Source organism: Panicum virgatum, chromosome 8K, assembly GCF_016808335.1.
Source record: "Panicum virgatum strain AP13 chromosome 8K, P.virgatum_v5, whole genome shotgun sequence".
Lineage (NCBI taxonomy): Eukaryota > Viridiplantae > Streptophyta > Magnoliopsida > Poales > Poaceae > Panicum > Panicum virgatum.
In genome coordinates this window covers 48,195,584-48,210,805 of record NC_053143.1, presented here as the reverse complement: position 1 = coordinate 48,210,805, position 15,222 = coordinate 48,195,584, and the positions used below count along the sequence as shown (strand labels likewise).

At 46.5% G+C, this 15,222-nt stretch overlaps 1 protein-coding gene and 1 pseudogene across 1 annotated transcript; one reads left to right on the top strand and one right to left on the bottom strand.

Annotated features, from left to right (window-relative positions):
• Positions 1–1,051: 1,051 nt before the first annotated feature.
• LOC120645863 (circumsporozoite protein-like) lies at positions 1,052–1,828 on the bottom strand. The gene has a single exon (XM_039922586.1). The coding sequence runs from the start codon at positions 1,826–1,828 to the stop codon at positions 1,052–1,054; it is 777 nt and encodes a 258-aa protein (XP_039778520.1).
• Positions 1,829–13,056: 11,228 nt separating this feature from the next.
• LOC120645861 lies at positions 13,057–14,196 on the top strand (annotated as a pseudogene).
• The last annotated feature ends 1,026 nt before the right edge of the window (positions 14,197–15,222 follow it).

The following is a 15,222-nucleotide window of genomic DNA, read 5'->3' as shown; positions in this document are numbered from 1 at the left end:
TTAATCCGTTATTTAAAACCTTGGGTAGTAGCAATAATGACCATGCTACTAGCAGTGCAAAATGGCCATGCATGTTACCCCTAATTGATGTATTTGTGATTAAAGACCACACTTTTTATTTGGCTCCCTAAATCCTCAATAAATGCAAATGCATTTAAACCAGAAAATCAACATCTAATTAAGCATTTAATTGGCTCTGTATTGTTTCCTATGTAACTGTATCTTGATATTTGATATTATTTTAGTTAGATGAACTTTACTAAAATCTAAATAAACAGTTTTTATAGAATAAAATTTGGAGGCTACACAAACAGTCTTTGCGAGACAGAGACAGAATAGAGAATTTTCTCAATTATATTGCTGTATAAGTACAATAAACAGTCTTTGGAGCTACACAAACAGTCTTTGGAGGCTACCCAACACGAGACAATTAGTGCCGTGTCCCCATCTTGCCAACACGAGACAATTAGTGCCGTGTCCCCATCTTGATCGATGCCCGCCAAATCATGGACAGTTATGGTGGCGCCTCGGTCCACGAAATTTAGGGGTTGTTTGATTTGAGGGGCTAAATTTTAGTCCGTGTCACATCAAAAAGAATCTTAGTATTTAGAAATATTAAATAAAAATTAATTATAAAACTAAATATAGAACTCTATGGCTAAACTGCGAGACGAATATAATGAGGTATATTAATCTATGATTAGCAGATGGTACTGTAGCATCACTGTACCAAATTATGGATTAATTATACTCATTACATTCGTCTCGCGAATTAGTACTCAGCTGTCAAAAAAAATTTATAAACAAAATTTATTTGGTACTCTAAAATTGTAAGATTTCTTTTGATTTGACAGGGACTAAAAAAATCTTGGAACCAAACAAGCCCTTAGAAACGGCGGCTCATTCTCCCATCTCAAGATGGCAACGGGTACAAAATACCCGCAAATCCGCGGATACCGAACCCGTTGGGCGCGGATTCGGGTCTGGATTTGTACCCGCGGGCGCGGGCGCGGGTACAACTTCAAACCCAACGGGTATTTACTAACGGATTTCAAAATTTGATATCCGAACCTGCAAACCCGCAAATCCGCTGACATGTGGGTCCAATTACATCTCCATATAAAAGAGCTTCTGGGTTTCTTGTTTCCATCCACTCCCATCCCAGCTCCCAAACTCCCAACCGCCAGACTCCCACCCCGACCCCCAAACCCAGCGGCCCCAACCCCGTGCCGTTCCCTGCCAAGCATCGCACCCCCGGCGCCGCTCCCCTGGCGGGCTCCCTCTCCGGCCGTCGCAATCCCTGGCGGCCTCCCCCTCCAAGCGCTCCCCCTCCGGCTGCCGCTATCCCTGGCGAGCTCGGCGTCTCGGCGGCCTCCCCTTCTAGGCGCTCCCCCTCCGATCGGCGGCTCGGCGTCCCTTCCCCAAGCGGCCAGGGCCCCTCCGGCCGATGCTTCCGGTCCGGCCGCTGCTCCGCCAGGCCCCCACCGGCCGCCGCTCCGCCAAGCCCCCTCCTCCCTGCTGGGGTATGGGTGGTGCCGCCGCCGCCTCCTCCCTGTGGGATGCGGGCACCGCCTCCTCCTCCAGTCCTCTCCTCCATGCGGGCGCCGCCACCTTCCTCCCTGTCGGCGATGGAGCCCCTCCGGCCTCCAAGCGCGCACGCCGCCATCCCCTCCTCCAGACCGCACGCCGCCGCCGTCCCCCTTCCTTCTCCCAGGAACCGTGCTCGCGCCGGGTACACGGGTGTGCCCGCGGGCACGGGATACCCACTGATAGCGGGTTCGGGCATGATTTTGTGCCCGTTGCGGGTGGCGGGCGCGGATACGGGCATGGATGTTGGGTCGCGGGTACGGGTATATGAAACAGGTATCCGTGCGGATAAAATCCGTTGCCATCCCTACTCCCATCGTCTCCTCCGAACTTCTCGTCTTCCACGCCCAGGCGCCTCATCGATCCCCGTGGCCGCCTCCTTTATGAGCGCGCGCTTGGCCGCCGGAGTCTTTTTTTTTAGTCAACTCGCTCTTTAATTAAGCAAACCCAGGATCAGCGCGATCGCGATCGCGATCGCGATCCACCAAAGTTGTCACAAAACCAGGGAGGGGATCCTCCCACACACTTGGGAGGTCCAGGTCCCGACTAAGACCAAAACGAGCGAGCTCATGTGCCCCTTGATTACAAGTTCTAGGAATAGCAGAAAAAATAACATGATCAAAATGCATCTCTAAAACACCCCGCGCTTCACTAAAGATGACTCCACCAGGTGCTTGATCATAAGCATTGCCGCGAAGAGCCGAAACCAGATTCGTCGAGTCTGTTTCAATAATCACTCGAGATATTCCACCGTTCATGGCCGCCTCTAGTGCTGCCAAACATGCTTCCCCTTCTGCCGATATAGCATCAGGAACTGCAGATAGCCGGCCTGATCCTGCCACGATTGCCTGACCATCACTGTCCCTAATAATGAAACCCCATGCTCCATACATTTTGTAACGACCCGGCCCGAGATAACGGCTAAGATCTACTCTACATATTGAGTAAATCACACCTGCTAAATAACTCTCTTGCGCTTTTGTCCTCGCTTCGTGCAAAAGGTTCGAACCGGAGTTACTAACTTCCCAGGGACCGGCTATTTAAGCTGGTTCAGCTCCCTCACCGTTTCCAGTTTGGGACTAAGGAGGCTGTGCCGCGCGCTACAGTAGCCGTGCGCTACAGTACCCCGCGCGGCTCAGTCGGCCCGTGGGCCATGACACTTTTCCACTGCCCTGAAAGCGCCATCAAAGTTCACCTTTAGAAAGTCAACTGGTAGTGGTTGCCAACACTTTCGTCCAGGTATAGCCTCTCGACTTGACCTAGTTTGTTTTTTTACCACAACTAGCAATAATCTCATGTGCACTGAAGCTGACTGAATCGACATTTTTCATCTGTTCTCCCACATTGCATTTGTTCCTGGCATTCCACCTTGCCCACAATAGACCAATGACAGGGAATTTCTGGCTATCGTTTAGAGCAAGGACGCACATTAAAACCTCCACTACACAGTTTAGTGACAATAGCTGGATACATATATGCTCCAAATTCATATGCCTCCATAACTTTTTGACCATCTTACACTTCAAGAAACAGTGGCCGCCATCCTCATCTAAACGCCAGCACACTGGGCACCTGGTATCTATCTCCATACCTCTTCTCAAAATGTTCATGCGCAAAGGTAAGCTGTTGTGCCCCAATCTCCACAGAAAAAGCTTCACCTTCGGTGGACAGGCTAACTTCCACAACTGATGCCAGCGAACATCATGCTCCCTTTCAACACTAGAGCTTGAGCTACCTGTTTGTCTTATTTGATCCCTTTCCTTGGCGTCCTCCAGAACGTGATAGGCCGACTTGACAGAAAAAATACCTTTGTTGTCAAAGTGCCAAGCTAGAGTGTCTTCCCTTCCATGCTTGATGGGAATGGATAGTATGTGTTTAACGTCCTCCTCCCAAAAGATCTTAATAAGTTCCTCATCCCAGGTTCCAGAGTGTGGATCAATGAGATCAGACACTTTATTGTAAACTATTCTTCCCCTAGGCGTAACTGGTCGTCGTAAAAATCCATTCGGAATCCATGCATCACTCCAAATGTTGATGCTTGAGCCATCACCGACCCTCCAAATCAGCCCCTTTTTCAACGCTTGCAGACCGCGCAGAATACTCCTCCATGTATAGGAAATACCAGGCTTCTCACTAGCTGTCAACGGATCTCCATTCTGAAAATATTTAGCCCTCAAAACCTGTGCACATAACAAGTTTGGCTCCATTATAAGACGCCACACCAGTCTAGCTAGCATAGCCAAATTGAAGAGGTGTAAATCTCTGTATCCAAGCCCTCCCTTTTGCTTACGCTTACACAGCTGCTCCCATGATAACCAGTGCATTTTGTTCTCTTTATCCTGGACTGACCACCAGCAGCGACATGTCATGGCCCCAATCTGATCACACAGAGTCTTTGTGATATCAAAACAGGACATGGCATATGATGGTATTGCTTGAGCCACTGCTTTTATAAGAACCTCCTTCCCAGCTTTAGATAGCAGTTTCTCCTTCTATCCCCGGATCCTCTTCCACACTCTATCCTTCAAATATGAGAAGGTTTTAACCTTGGAATTCCCAATGAAAACCGAGAGACCCAGGTACTTTTCATTCTGCGTTTCAGCAGCAAGATCCAACGAGAGCATGAACGCAGATTTAATCTCCTCACTAGTGTTTTTACTGAACATGACTGAAGACTTTTCCTTATTTACCAACTGCCCCGAGCAGTTCTCATACAGTGAAAGCACATTTTGCAAATGTCCTGCACTCTGATAATTAATTTGGAAGAGTAACAGTGAATCATCTGCAAACAATAGATGGTTTATACTCGGCGCACCCCGACATATTTTGATTCCAGTCAACTCACCTCTTGCCTCAGCTGCGTTCAGGAGACATGAAAAAGCTTCAGCACAGATTAAGAAGAGATACGGTGAAAGAGGGTTGCCTTGCCGCAATCCTCTCTCAGGTACTATTTGTTCCGTATGCTCACCGTTCACTTTGATCCGATAGGTCACAGTTGTCACACATTGCATCACCACATCCACCCACCGCTGATGGAAGCCCAATTTGCACATCATTCTCCTCAAAAACTCCCACTCGACACGGTCATAGGCCTTACTCATATCCAGTTTTAGAGCAGCAAGCCCTTGTACACTCTTTTTCTTATTCTGCAAATGGTGAGTAAGCTCATAAGCAAGCAAAACATTGTCTGTTATCATTCGGCCGGGGACAAAAGCACTCTGGTTCAGAGAAATAATATCAGGAAGAATCACCTTCAGTCGATTTGCCAATACTTTGGATGCAATCTTGTACACCACATTACACAAGCTTATTGGTCGTAGATCTTTCAAATGTTCTGGGTTAGGAACCTTTGGTATTAGGACTACAACGGTGTCATTCCAACCCCTCGGCATTTCTCCACCCCAAAGAAAAGCCCTCACTTCTCTGATGATATCGGCACCCACCGTCTCCCAATACTTCTTATAAAACAAAGTAGGCATACCATCAGTGCCAGGAGCTTTTAGATCCCCCATACTATCCAGAGCATGTTTGATTTCCTCATCAGAATACTCCCCCAACAGAGAGCTATTCATTTCTCTCGTAACTTTTGCTGGGACCTGCTGTATTAATTCATCATATCTATCCCCTGCATGGGAAGTGAACAAAGACTTATAATAATTCGTCACCAATTCATGAATACCTGCCACATCCGTCACAACATCACCATCATCATTGACCAACTTATTTATTCGGCTCCGCCACTGCCTTTCAGAAGCATGCCGGTGGAAAAAATTGGTGTTGCGATCACCATTCTGCAGCCAATGCACTTTCGCTCTTTGTCTCCAATACATATCATGTTGCTCCTCTAGTTTCTCCAGTTTGCACTTCGGGATCTGCTCCCGCGCGATCATCTCTGAGAATATAACATGACACCTACACACCTCCAGCTGGCGCTTGACATGCTTGATCCTTTTCTCCAGATCGCCTAGAATATTCCTGCTCCAATCCCATAAATCACCCGCTACATCTTTCACTGCATCAGCCACCACACCCGTTCGTGTGTTCATCGAGAGTTTCCAAGCATTCTCGACTATCGCTGCACAGTTCTCCTCCTGCAGCCACCCAGCTTCGAACCGAAAAACTGGGCCACTCCCCCTGCCACTGAGCACCACTTCCTCCTCCATGGTCACAATCACCGGATGGTGATCAGAGTGCCGAGGGTCCCCATTTCTCACCAAGAAATTTGGGAAGCGTGTTCGCCAAGCAGCATCAGCCACAACCCGATCAAGACACTCACGGATATAATGACCATCCGTATGGCTGTGATTTCGCCAGGTGAAAGGATCACCAGCAAACCCCAAGTCGTCCAGAGAGCATTCCTCCAAAACTTCCCTAAAGTGGTCCATGCAAATATGTGGGCGCGCCACACCACCTTCCTTCTCATGCCCTACCAGAATCTCGTTGAAATCACCCATACACAACCACGGGTGTCTCCTTGCTGCATTCAGCGCCCGCAGCGCCCTCCATGACACTTCTTTTCTCTCCGTTCTTGGTTCTCCATAGAACCTAGTAAACCACCAAACAAAACCATCTTCTTCTACCACGTCCCCATCCAAGTACAGTCGAGACACTGCACGAAGTTAGAAATTAATCTCCTTTTTCCAAAAAATTGCGAGCCCACCACTCTTCCCCTCTCAATCTTTCACCACCAAATTCGTCATACCCAGGCTCCACCGCAAGCCCTCAATCCTACGCCGATCCATCTTTGTTTCAGAGAGAAACAAAATGTCAGGGTCTTCCACCTTTTGGATATCCAAAAGGCCACGAACTGCCGGGCCGTTCCCCAACCCCCGGCAGTTCCAAGCTATCACCTTCATTGATTCTCGCAGGGCTGTTCCGATAGCCCCGCCACATTATCATCAACCGACATCCTCATCTTCTTACTCCCAACCTCCTCATTGCTCAGCGAGCGCTTTCTGCCCTCAAATGCAGAGTTGGCTGCTACCTCCGTGCTGCTGGTATTTCGAGCTATTTTTTTTTGTATCGGCCCCGCTTGGGAGCCTTCCCCCCCCCCCCCCTCTGCATCCTCCGTCGCCTCCAAGCCACCTTCCCCCTCCACGGCCTGACTAGGATCCACATGCATGGCCTGTAATGCGCTGTTCACGTGCTGGTCATGCATCCCAGGCACTTCCCTCGCATCACCCAATGGCACTGTAATCTGGTTGTCTGTTACTTCAGTTCTTTCATCCGATTGCTGGATATTATCAGTTCCAAAACTCAGCACCTTCCGGCTCCTGCTGGGCGACACTCCTAGCCCGGGGTTCGCACCAGAAACAGTGTCCGTTTGCTTCAGGGGACTCGTCACCTCCTTTTCAGAGTTTTTCTTTTTCTCTTCCTTCTTCTCCCCCACCAGCGCTACTTCCTTCCTCCAAGTTGGGCCATCACTCCCAGCACGACCAGAGTGACTCCTGTTACTCGACCCTCCAAAGCTTCCCCTACTACCACTCCCACCCGACCTCCAAGGACCAACAGAACGACCACCAAAGTACCTATCACCAGAGCCATCCTTTCTACTCCTCCTGTCAGGGATACACCGCAAACTCTTGTTATATTGCCGCACATCCCCCTTTGTCAGTTGTTTTTCACAAAGCTTATCAGTAAGGCCAATGATCCCACAAGTGTAACAAAAATCCGGGAGAAAATCGTACTCCAAAGGACACCACAATGGTTTCTTATTTTCCCCAGCAAAAACAGTGACTCCCCTCATGAGTGGCTGTCTAATATCTAGCCTGATCTTGATACGCAGGAAACGCCCCACCGCCAAACTATCATCATCCGCCTCCACCTCCATCAGAACCCCGATCTCCTTGCCAATTACCTCCCCCGTCGCCTTCTTCATCATTCCGAAAGGGAGTTTTAGAACACGAACCCAGATCGGAATGAAGAAAAACTCCAACTCCTCTACCATTTTGTTTGGATCATAATCAGTCATCACCACCAGATCTCTCCCAAACATCCACGGTCCTTCCTCTAGCGCACGCTGCTTCCCTGATGCTTGATGAAAGGTGAAAAAAAATGATTCTCACCGAGATCCTTGCACCCAACTCCCTTGATTGGACACCAGATCCTTCCAAGTGCACTCGCCAAACCATCTGCATGGACCAGCTTCTCTGCGAGCACCTTTCCGACGGCCATCGGTTCCGTAGATCCGCTTTGTCCTCCAGCCTCCACCTCCACGCGAATACCTTTCCTTTCCGCCGCCGACAAGTTCATGCAACCTAACATCCCTTCCACTTCCTCCATCCCGCCGCCGCCGGATCACAATGATGAGAAACATGAAGACAATCAACGACCAGGGAGGCTAGCAGATTTGGTCTAGGCTCCAGATGGAGATCTCAACGTGGACACAAATGTGGGATGGGATGTGGACTCGATGATCTTATCTTGTGAAGGAGCAGATCGGGAACAGGAGGACGTAGGACAAGGAAACGCGAAGGAAACCCTAGTCGCCGAGATCCACCCCGAGTCGCCTAGGAAAACCCTAGACGCCGAGGACTCGCCCAACCACCTCTTGTCGACCACCCTCTCCCCCTCTCTTGGGTCGCTGGCGCCGCCCACTAGAGCATGAGTGGCCGCCGGAGTCTCCTCGGCGCGCGCTGCGACCATTCGATTCTCCTCTAAAGCGTTTCCGTGCCATAAAACATCATCCTCCTTCCCTTGGTTTGCAGTTGCAGCGTCGTCCACATTCCTCCATCCAGTAGCTAGTGTAATACTAGAAAGTATCGAATTTTTTTATTTTTAATATATTTTTTTACTCAAATTACAGATTAATACTACAAAATTCTCAAATTACAAAACTAGGTTATAATCATCTTCTGGTTGGACGAAATATCGTTTTTGTCCAGTGGGTGGACAAAATACAGTAACTTCGTCATTCCATTAGTAGAAATTCTTAAATTTCTTCTGTCCGTAGTTCGTCCAGTGGGTAGACGAAAATGCATGAATTAAACAATTTATTACTGTTTTCATGTAGTTTTGCATGACGAAATTTATATTTCGTCTAACGGGTAGATGAAATTTGAGATTTCGTCTACTCATTGGACGAAATTTAGTTTTATTTTTTTTTCCAAATTTGAAGATTGCAATGTTGTTTTATGTGCCTATGACAGTTGATCTATTGTGTTACATTACATCTGGAATTCCGAGTAGAGCGTCGAGCTGTAGGAGCGGACCGTCGCTTTAGTCAAGAAACGAGGAATGAACAAGGGTCCTGCTACCGGCAAGTGTTCGGGGAGATTTTGAATTTGTCATGAAATAAGAGTGTTTCTAAGAGTTTTATGCCAGCATTGAACATTTGCAAACTTCAATTGTAATGCCTTGAACCTTTTTGGATCTGTTCGTGATCTCAATTAAACTTTCAATGTTTTTGGATCCTTCCATTAGTGAGTCACGTTTCCTTTCTACTCAATTAAGAACTATCAACAATGTCTTATTTAACAATGATTGACCCGCGTTTATAGTGGAGGATAACTGGTACTGCGAGGGTGTATTACTTTTCTCATTTTTTTCACTAGCCAAACAAATAAAGGGTCTCCTTTCATTCCGTGAAAAAAATGTATGGATGTGAACTTTGGGAGGAGGGTACCATAGCGAGCCATTGTGACATGGAATGGAAGGCATGGCGACTTAGGAAATTTAAATTACAGAACTGTTGCTGTGGCATGTAATAGCACAGGTGCCATAACTAAACCTAACATGCCTTAGGGAATCGAAACAACACAATTCAAACAGTGGCATGTAATGGCAGAGGTGCCACAACTAAATCTAACATGCCTTAGGAAATTTAAATCACGACAAACGATCTAATGTTACAGAAAGCGGCAATGGACTTAGTACTGATCCCACCGCGATCCCACCGCGCAAACTGAGTTGAACCTTCTCCATAGTATCCTCCGATGCTTGTCGGCGGCTGCGGGGGAGGAGGAGGAGGAGTCGGAGGACCCTTGTTCTTGTGATATGGGCACTTGCAATAGAGATCAGTGCAGAGTACCTCCTGTGAATCGGTATCATCGCTGTTGATATTATCTTCCACCGTGACCGGGTCGCACGTCCTCCTCCTGCTCCTCCTGCTCCTCCTCCTCCTCAAGAGGAGCTCCTCTCCTGCTCCTCCTCCCAGCCCTCCTCCCTGCAGCCGTGCCGGAGCCCTCAGCGGCGGCGTGTGTCGACGAACCCGCTCCACTCCTCCGACTTCTTCTGCCTGTCCGTCGAGTCCTCTAGGAGGACTCAGCTGTCCTGGTAGATCTGCCGCCCATCAGGTCTGCGAGTGACCTCATCAGACCTCCGCCGCGCCCCGCCATCTTCGATCAATCTCCTGAAATTAAAATGAGTAAATCAATCAGTAGATGTTATTAAAAAATAGTACAATTAGTATATAAAGTAAGTAAAATAACTAAAATGAACAAAAATAGTACAAAAAATTAATTAGTACAGTTCTTTCATGTATTAGAAATAGTCATCATAATCCGGATTAGCCAAATCATATGTCTCATCATCGCTATCACGTGTGTCCATATAATCACCATCGATCTCCAAAGGAGGAATGCTATCATCATCACTGTCATTGCCTAAGCGTAATCGCTCTAGTAATTCTAAGTCCTTGATATTGTGAACCTCATCCCCTGCATCGTCGTTATCAATTCTTTCATTGTCCAGTTCCATTCCTATCGCTTCGGCTAAGTCTATCTGAAAAGTCCCTTCTAGCCCATCTTCTTGAAAGAACTCACCGGCATATGTGTTTGGGTCTATGTTGTAATCTTCATTGTTCGGGACAGATAATATACCATGTGGCAATACCTTGTACACAACATCCCAACCCTTGAGACGATTGTCGGTTTGGCATGGGTATGAGAGATATAAACTTGCGTGGCTTATTGAGCCACAATATAGACATCGTCTCCTTGGTACACGGACTCTTGTTGAACTTCAACTAGCCGAAAATTCGGAGTTCGTCTCACAGCATGAGGATCAAACCAATGGCATTTGAATATGACAGGTATCAGAGGTTTCGACCCATGAAATGTAAGTTCGTATATTTCTTCGATTCTTCCATAGTACTCGAGCCCATCGTCTCCTAGCATAAACACTCCGGAATTTGTGGTCCTTTTGTTCAGCCGACTCTGCTCGTGCCTTGTTGTGTGAAAGCGATATCCATTCATGTCATAAGCTCCAAATGACTTGACCCTATAGGCACAACCATTGGCAACCTGACGCAACTCGACACTCACTGAGGCATCAGTTTGGGCCTGCAAGTTCAAGCAGGCCAAATTATTTACATGTACGAGCAACTTGTAATTTCGTACTACAAAAGAGCCACGACATAGGCATTACCTTTTGTTTGAACCAAGGAATAAAATCAAGCCTTCCATTCCCCGCACCTTGTCTAAGAAGGATCTCAGCTTCCTGGAGGATAGGTGTGTTTGATCGACGCCAGAATTGCACATGAAATTCCCTGTTCGAAAGAGAAACGAATGGGTTGGATGCCGAAAAGGGAATACTCGAGAACTAAATGAATGCAGAGAACTTACTGTATGTACGGTTGTACTTCGGATAGGTTGGTCAACACATATAGCATGATACTACGCCACTCTTCAAAATTTAAGGTCTTAATGGTCGCAACACTTGCACTTCCGAGTTGCCCTTGGAAAAGGCTGAGGTTCGAGTCTACTTCCCCAGCATTGTACCGCGAGGGTGGATTATGCACGCTAAGAAGATTCTCAGTATAATATTTTGATGTGAAGTTTGACACCTCCTCTAAAATGTATGCCTCTGCGATGGAAGCTTCAATTTTGCATTTATTTTTACATTTAGTTCGAAGGATTTTTTGACATCTCTCAATTGAATAGCACCAACGACCTTGCACCGGACCCCATTCGTGCCTCGTACGGTAGGTGCAAAACCATATGCTGCATCGGGTTGAAGAAGCCGGGTGTAAATATCTTCTCCAACTTACAAAGCAACACAGACGCTATTCTTTCTATTTCCTTGGCCTGTGCACACGGCAAACAATTTCAATTTTTTTTCAATTTTTGAAACATTTTCTTTTCAATTTTTGTTTTCAAGCGCTTTGGTATTCTATTTTATGTTTTAAACTTTATCACATTTTCTCATTATATTGCTAAAATAATTGAACAATTCATGTTTTATTTTGATATTGTTATTATTTCATGTGTTTGAAACAAATATTTGATTAAAAAAATTAATAAATATACCAGTTATCCGAAAATTAACCAAAATTTGGCATTAAAGAACCTAAGTTGTTTTTTGCAAACACAAAAAGTTTTAAAGTCAACCGCTAATTCGTTCGTAACGTTCTGTTCAAATGTAAACGATTCCTTCTCAACTCTACAGGTCTTCTCTGGACATGTTTCGATTTGTAACATGCGTACATGAAAACTTTTGCAAAATGTTCCCAAAATTTTACCACCATCTCCATGCATGAAATCATGATTCCATGACAAATTTCATGATTTTCTGAATTCGTTTGCTGTTAATGGAATTTTAAAACAATTTGTTCAGACAGTTCTGAGCATGGTTGGCGAGCAAGATATTCGAAATCTACTTTTGTTTCATGCTTAGGTCATCAAATTAAACTCCATAACATGAAGATCATTTTTCTATCCATTATACTCTACTATTCAAAACACTTCCAGTTCAACCCCAAAAATTCGATTAATAAAATTAAATGATTAAATATAGCCAAAATAATGAGAAATATATCAGATTATAACAAGGAGTACAATACACTGTATATGCATAGTAGAAAAAATTGGGAGTGGTGTGTCAACTTTTTTTTGCACAATTTTGCCGTGTGCCACTATTTTGCCGTGTGCAATATAGCAGGCACACAACAAACAAGGATTCTTTGCCGTGTGTTGGACCTTTGCTGTGTGTTTTTTGGCCTGACACACGGCAGAGAAAAAGATTGTCGTGTGCCAAACCTTTGCCGTGTGCTGTTTCTGCTGCCACACGGTGTCCGAGTTTCAGCACACGGCAAATATTTTGGCACACGACAATTTAGGGGTTTTCGGTAGTGATAGGCACCTCGCTGTCGACGAGAATGTCGCCTACCATTGAATGCACAACGGCGTTAAATCCCAAAATATTCTACTTCCATGAGGAGTTGAACCCAGGACCTCAGGTGCTACTGAGGATCTTGTAATCACTAGACTAGTTTTGCATGAACTGTTATTTTCGCATGTTGACTTGTTGCATTCCCTCATTGTTTCCCTTTTACTGTCGACATGTAAATTTCTATACATTTTGTATTCGTAGAACTGTGCACGCTGTACGCATAGCTATCGGGCCGTGCTGGGCTTGTGCTGTGCTTTTTGTGTCAGGTTGGCGGGGCCCATTTGGCATCCATATTAATAGTCTCCTCCGTTCCCCTTCCCATCTTGTTCCGTCTAAATTTGCTGCGTCGTCGTCCACAGCATGTCAAGCCCGGCGGCGGCGGAGGCGACGAGTGCGTCGGCCATTGTGGCGAAGGCCGTGACCGGATCGCACGTGCTCAAGATCGATGGGTACTCCCTGACCAAGGGACTCGGCAATGGCGAGTTCATCAGCTCCACCACATTTGTTGTGGGAGGCCACCGCTGGTTGATCAGATACTATCCGGATGGTGATGGCTCGGATAACGCTGGTTGTTGGATATCGTTCTATCTAGTTCTCCAACATTCAGATGGTACGAGCTTGAAGGCAAGATTCAAATTCAGTCTGCTCGATGAGATGGGAGAACCAGTCCCGTCGTATAGCAGGAATTGGAGCGTCAGACGAACGTTCAAAAACACAGGACGCGGGTGGGGATATGAAAGATTCATCGAGAAGAAGGCTCTCGAGGAATCAACCTATCTGAAAGATGACTGTTTTACAATCAGGTGCGATGTGATCATCTCCAAGGAGTTCCGAGCAGAGGACACCCCAAAGTTCGTCACCGTGCCACCGTCAGACCTGCACCAGCACCTCGGCTGTCTCCTCTCATCCGGAGAGGAAGCCGACGTTAAGTTCCGGGTCGGCGGGGAGACCTTCGCCGCGCACCGGCTCGTGCTCGCGGCCCGGTCCCCCGTGTTCACGGCGCAGCTCTTCGGCCCGATAAGGGAGAAGCGCACGACGAGACGCCCAATCCAGATCGACGACATGGAGCCAGGGGTGTTCAGCTCCATGCTCCACTACATCTACACCGACTCGATGCCCGAGGAGGCGGACACGGGCGGCGAAGGCGATGCGTCGGCCATGGCGCAGCATGTGCTCGTGGCGGCGGACAGGTACGGGCGTACGGCCTGGAGAGGCTGAAGCTCATCTGCGAGGACAAGCTCTGCGGCTACATCAGCACTGGCACGGCGGCGACCACGCTGGCGCTCGCCGAGCAGCATGGCTGCAGAGGGCTCAAGAAAGCGTGCTTCAGGTTTCTCAGGTCTCCGGGCAATCTGAAGACGATCATGGGTAGCGATGGGTTTCAGCATCTGACGAGCAGTTGCCCGTCTCTTCTCAACGAGCTGCTCGCCAACGTTGCTCCCTGAGCTCTTCATATTCTCTAAACATCCTACTAGTACTACTTTTTCTAGTCTACTGTTATGGTTTGACTGTTTGATCAGTGCCATATGTATCAGACATTCAGACTATCAGTTATTAGAACTTACCAAAAAGAAGTATTACTACTACTCGCTCTTGTTCATCCACACGCCCCAATGCAACCACCAGTAAATGATCCGACTTACATTCGCAAGAAATTGTTCCAAAATAATTGCTTGTTCTCCTTAAAATAATTCCTTGTTGTCCAAAATTGTTAATTAGCTTCCTTGTACAAAATCTTTATTTTCTGTAAAATTGTTCCATTAGTTGAGCAATGAAATATGAATATTATGTGGAAAAAGTACCCAAATTTTTTTGTTTGAACTGAAAAGCACCCAAATGTTCGATAGAATGTCGCGGTGAGAATGTGCACCTAAACTAATATATTAATCTGATATAAATGTAAATTTACCATAGTTAAGGTGAAGTTTAATACGCTCGCCCAATATCTTATAGTAGTGGTTGTGATGTGTGGTGGAGTAAGTAGATTTTAGATCAGGGTGTTACATGAAGTTGTTCATGTGGATTCGACATTACGAAATAAGCTATGAAAGGAAAGGAGGAATACTGAAGTTGCAAACGGGAGGATTTGATATAATTCTTTTCGTTTGCTGTTGTTTTTTCAGTGCAGAAATGTGTGGCCTGAGAGGAGATGCATCATTTAGCAGTGTAGTTTTTTTTTGAGATTACATAGTACAATTTAGACACTCACAATGCACGCACACTCATACCCCTATGAACACATGTACGCAAACCTTACCCCTACGAGCATCTTCGAAGACTAACCGGCAAATCCTCGAGATTGCAACTTCATCAGATCATTTTTATGGAAATTTTCATCATTGCAACCTGGGAATTGTGAAAAATGCGCAATTCAGTAAAGTTCAGTTCAGATTTTACGTTTCCGTGAAGACCGTAGACTCTTATTTATTCAGTGGCTAGACTCTTTCTTTGTATTTCCACTTTTTTTTTGAGGGTCAACGGGGGGGGGGGGGGGGGGCAGTGTCCCCCACCTGATATACTGATTGG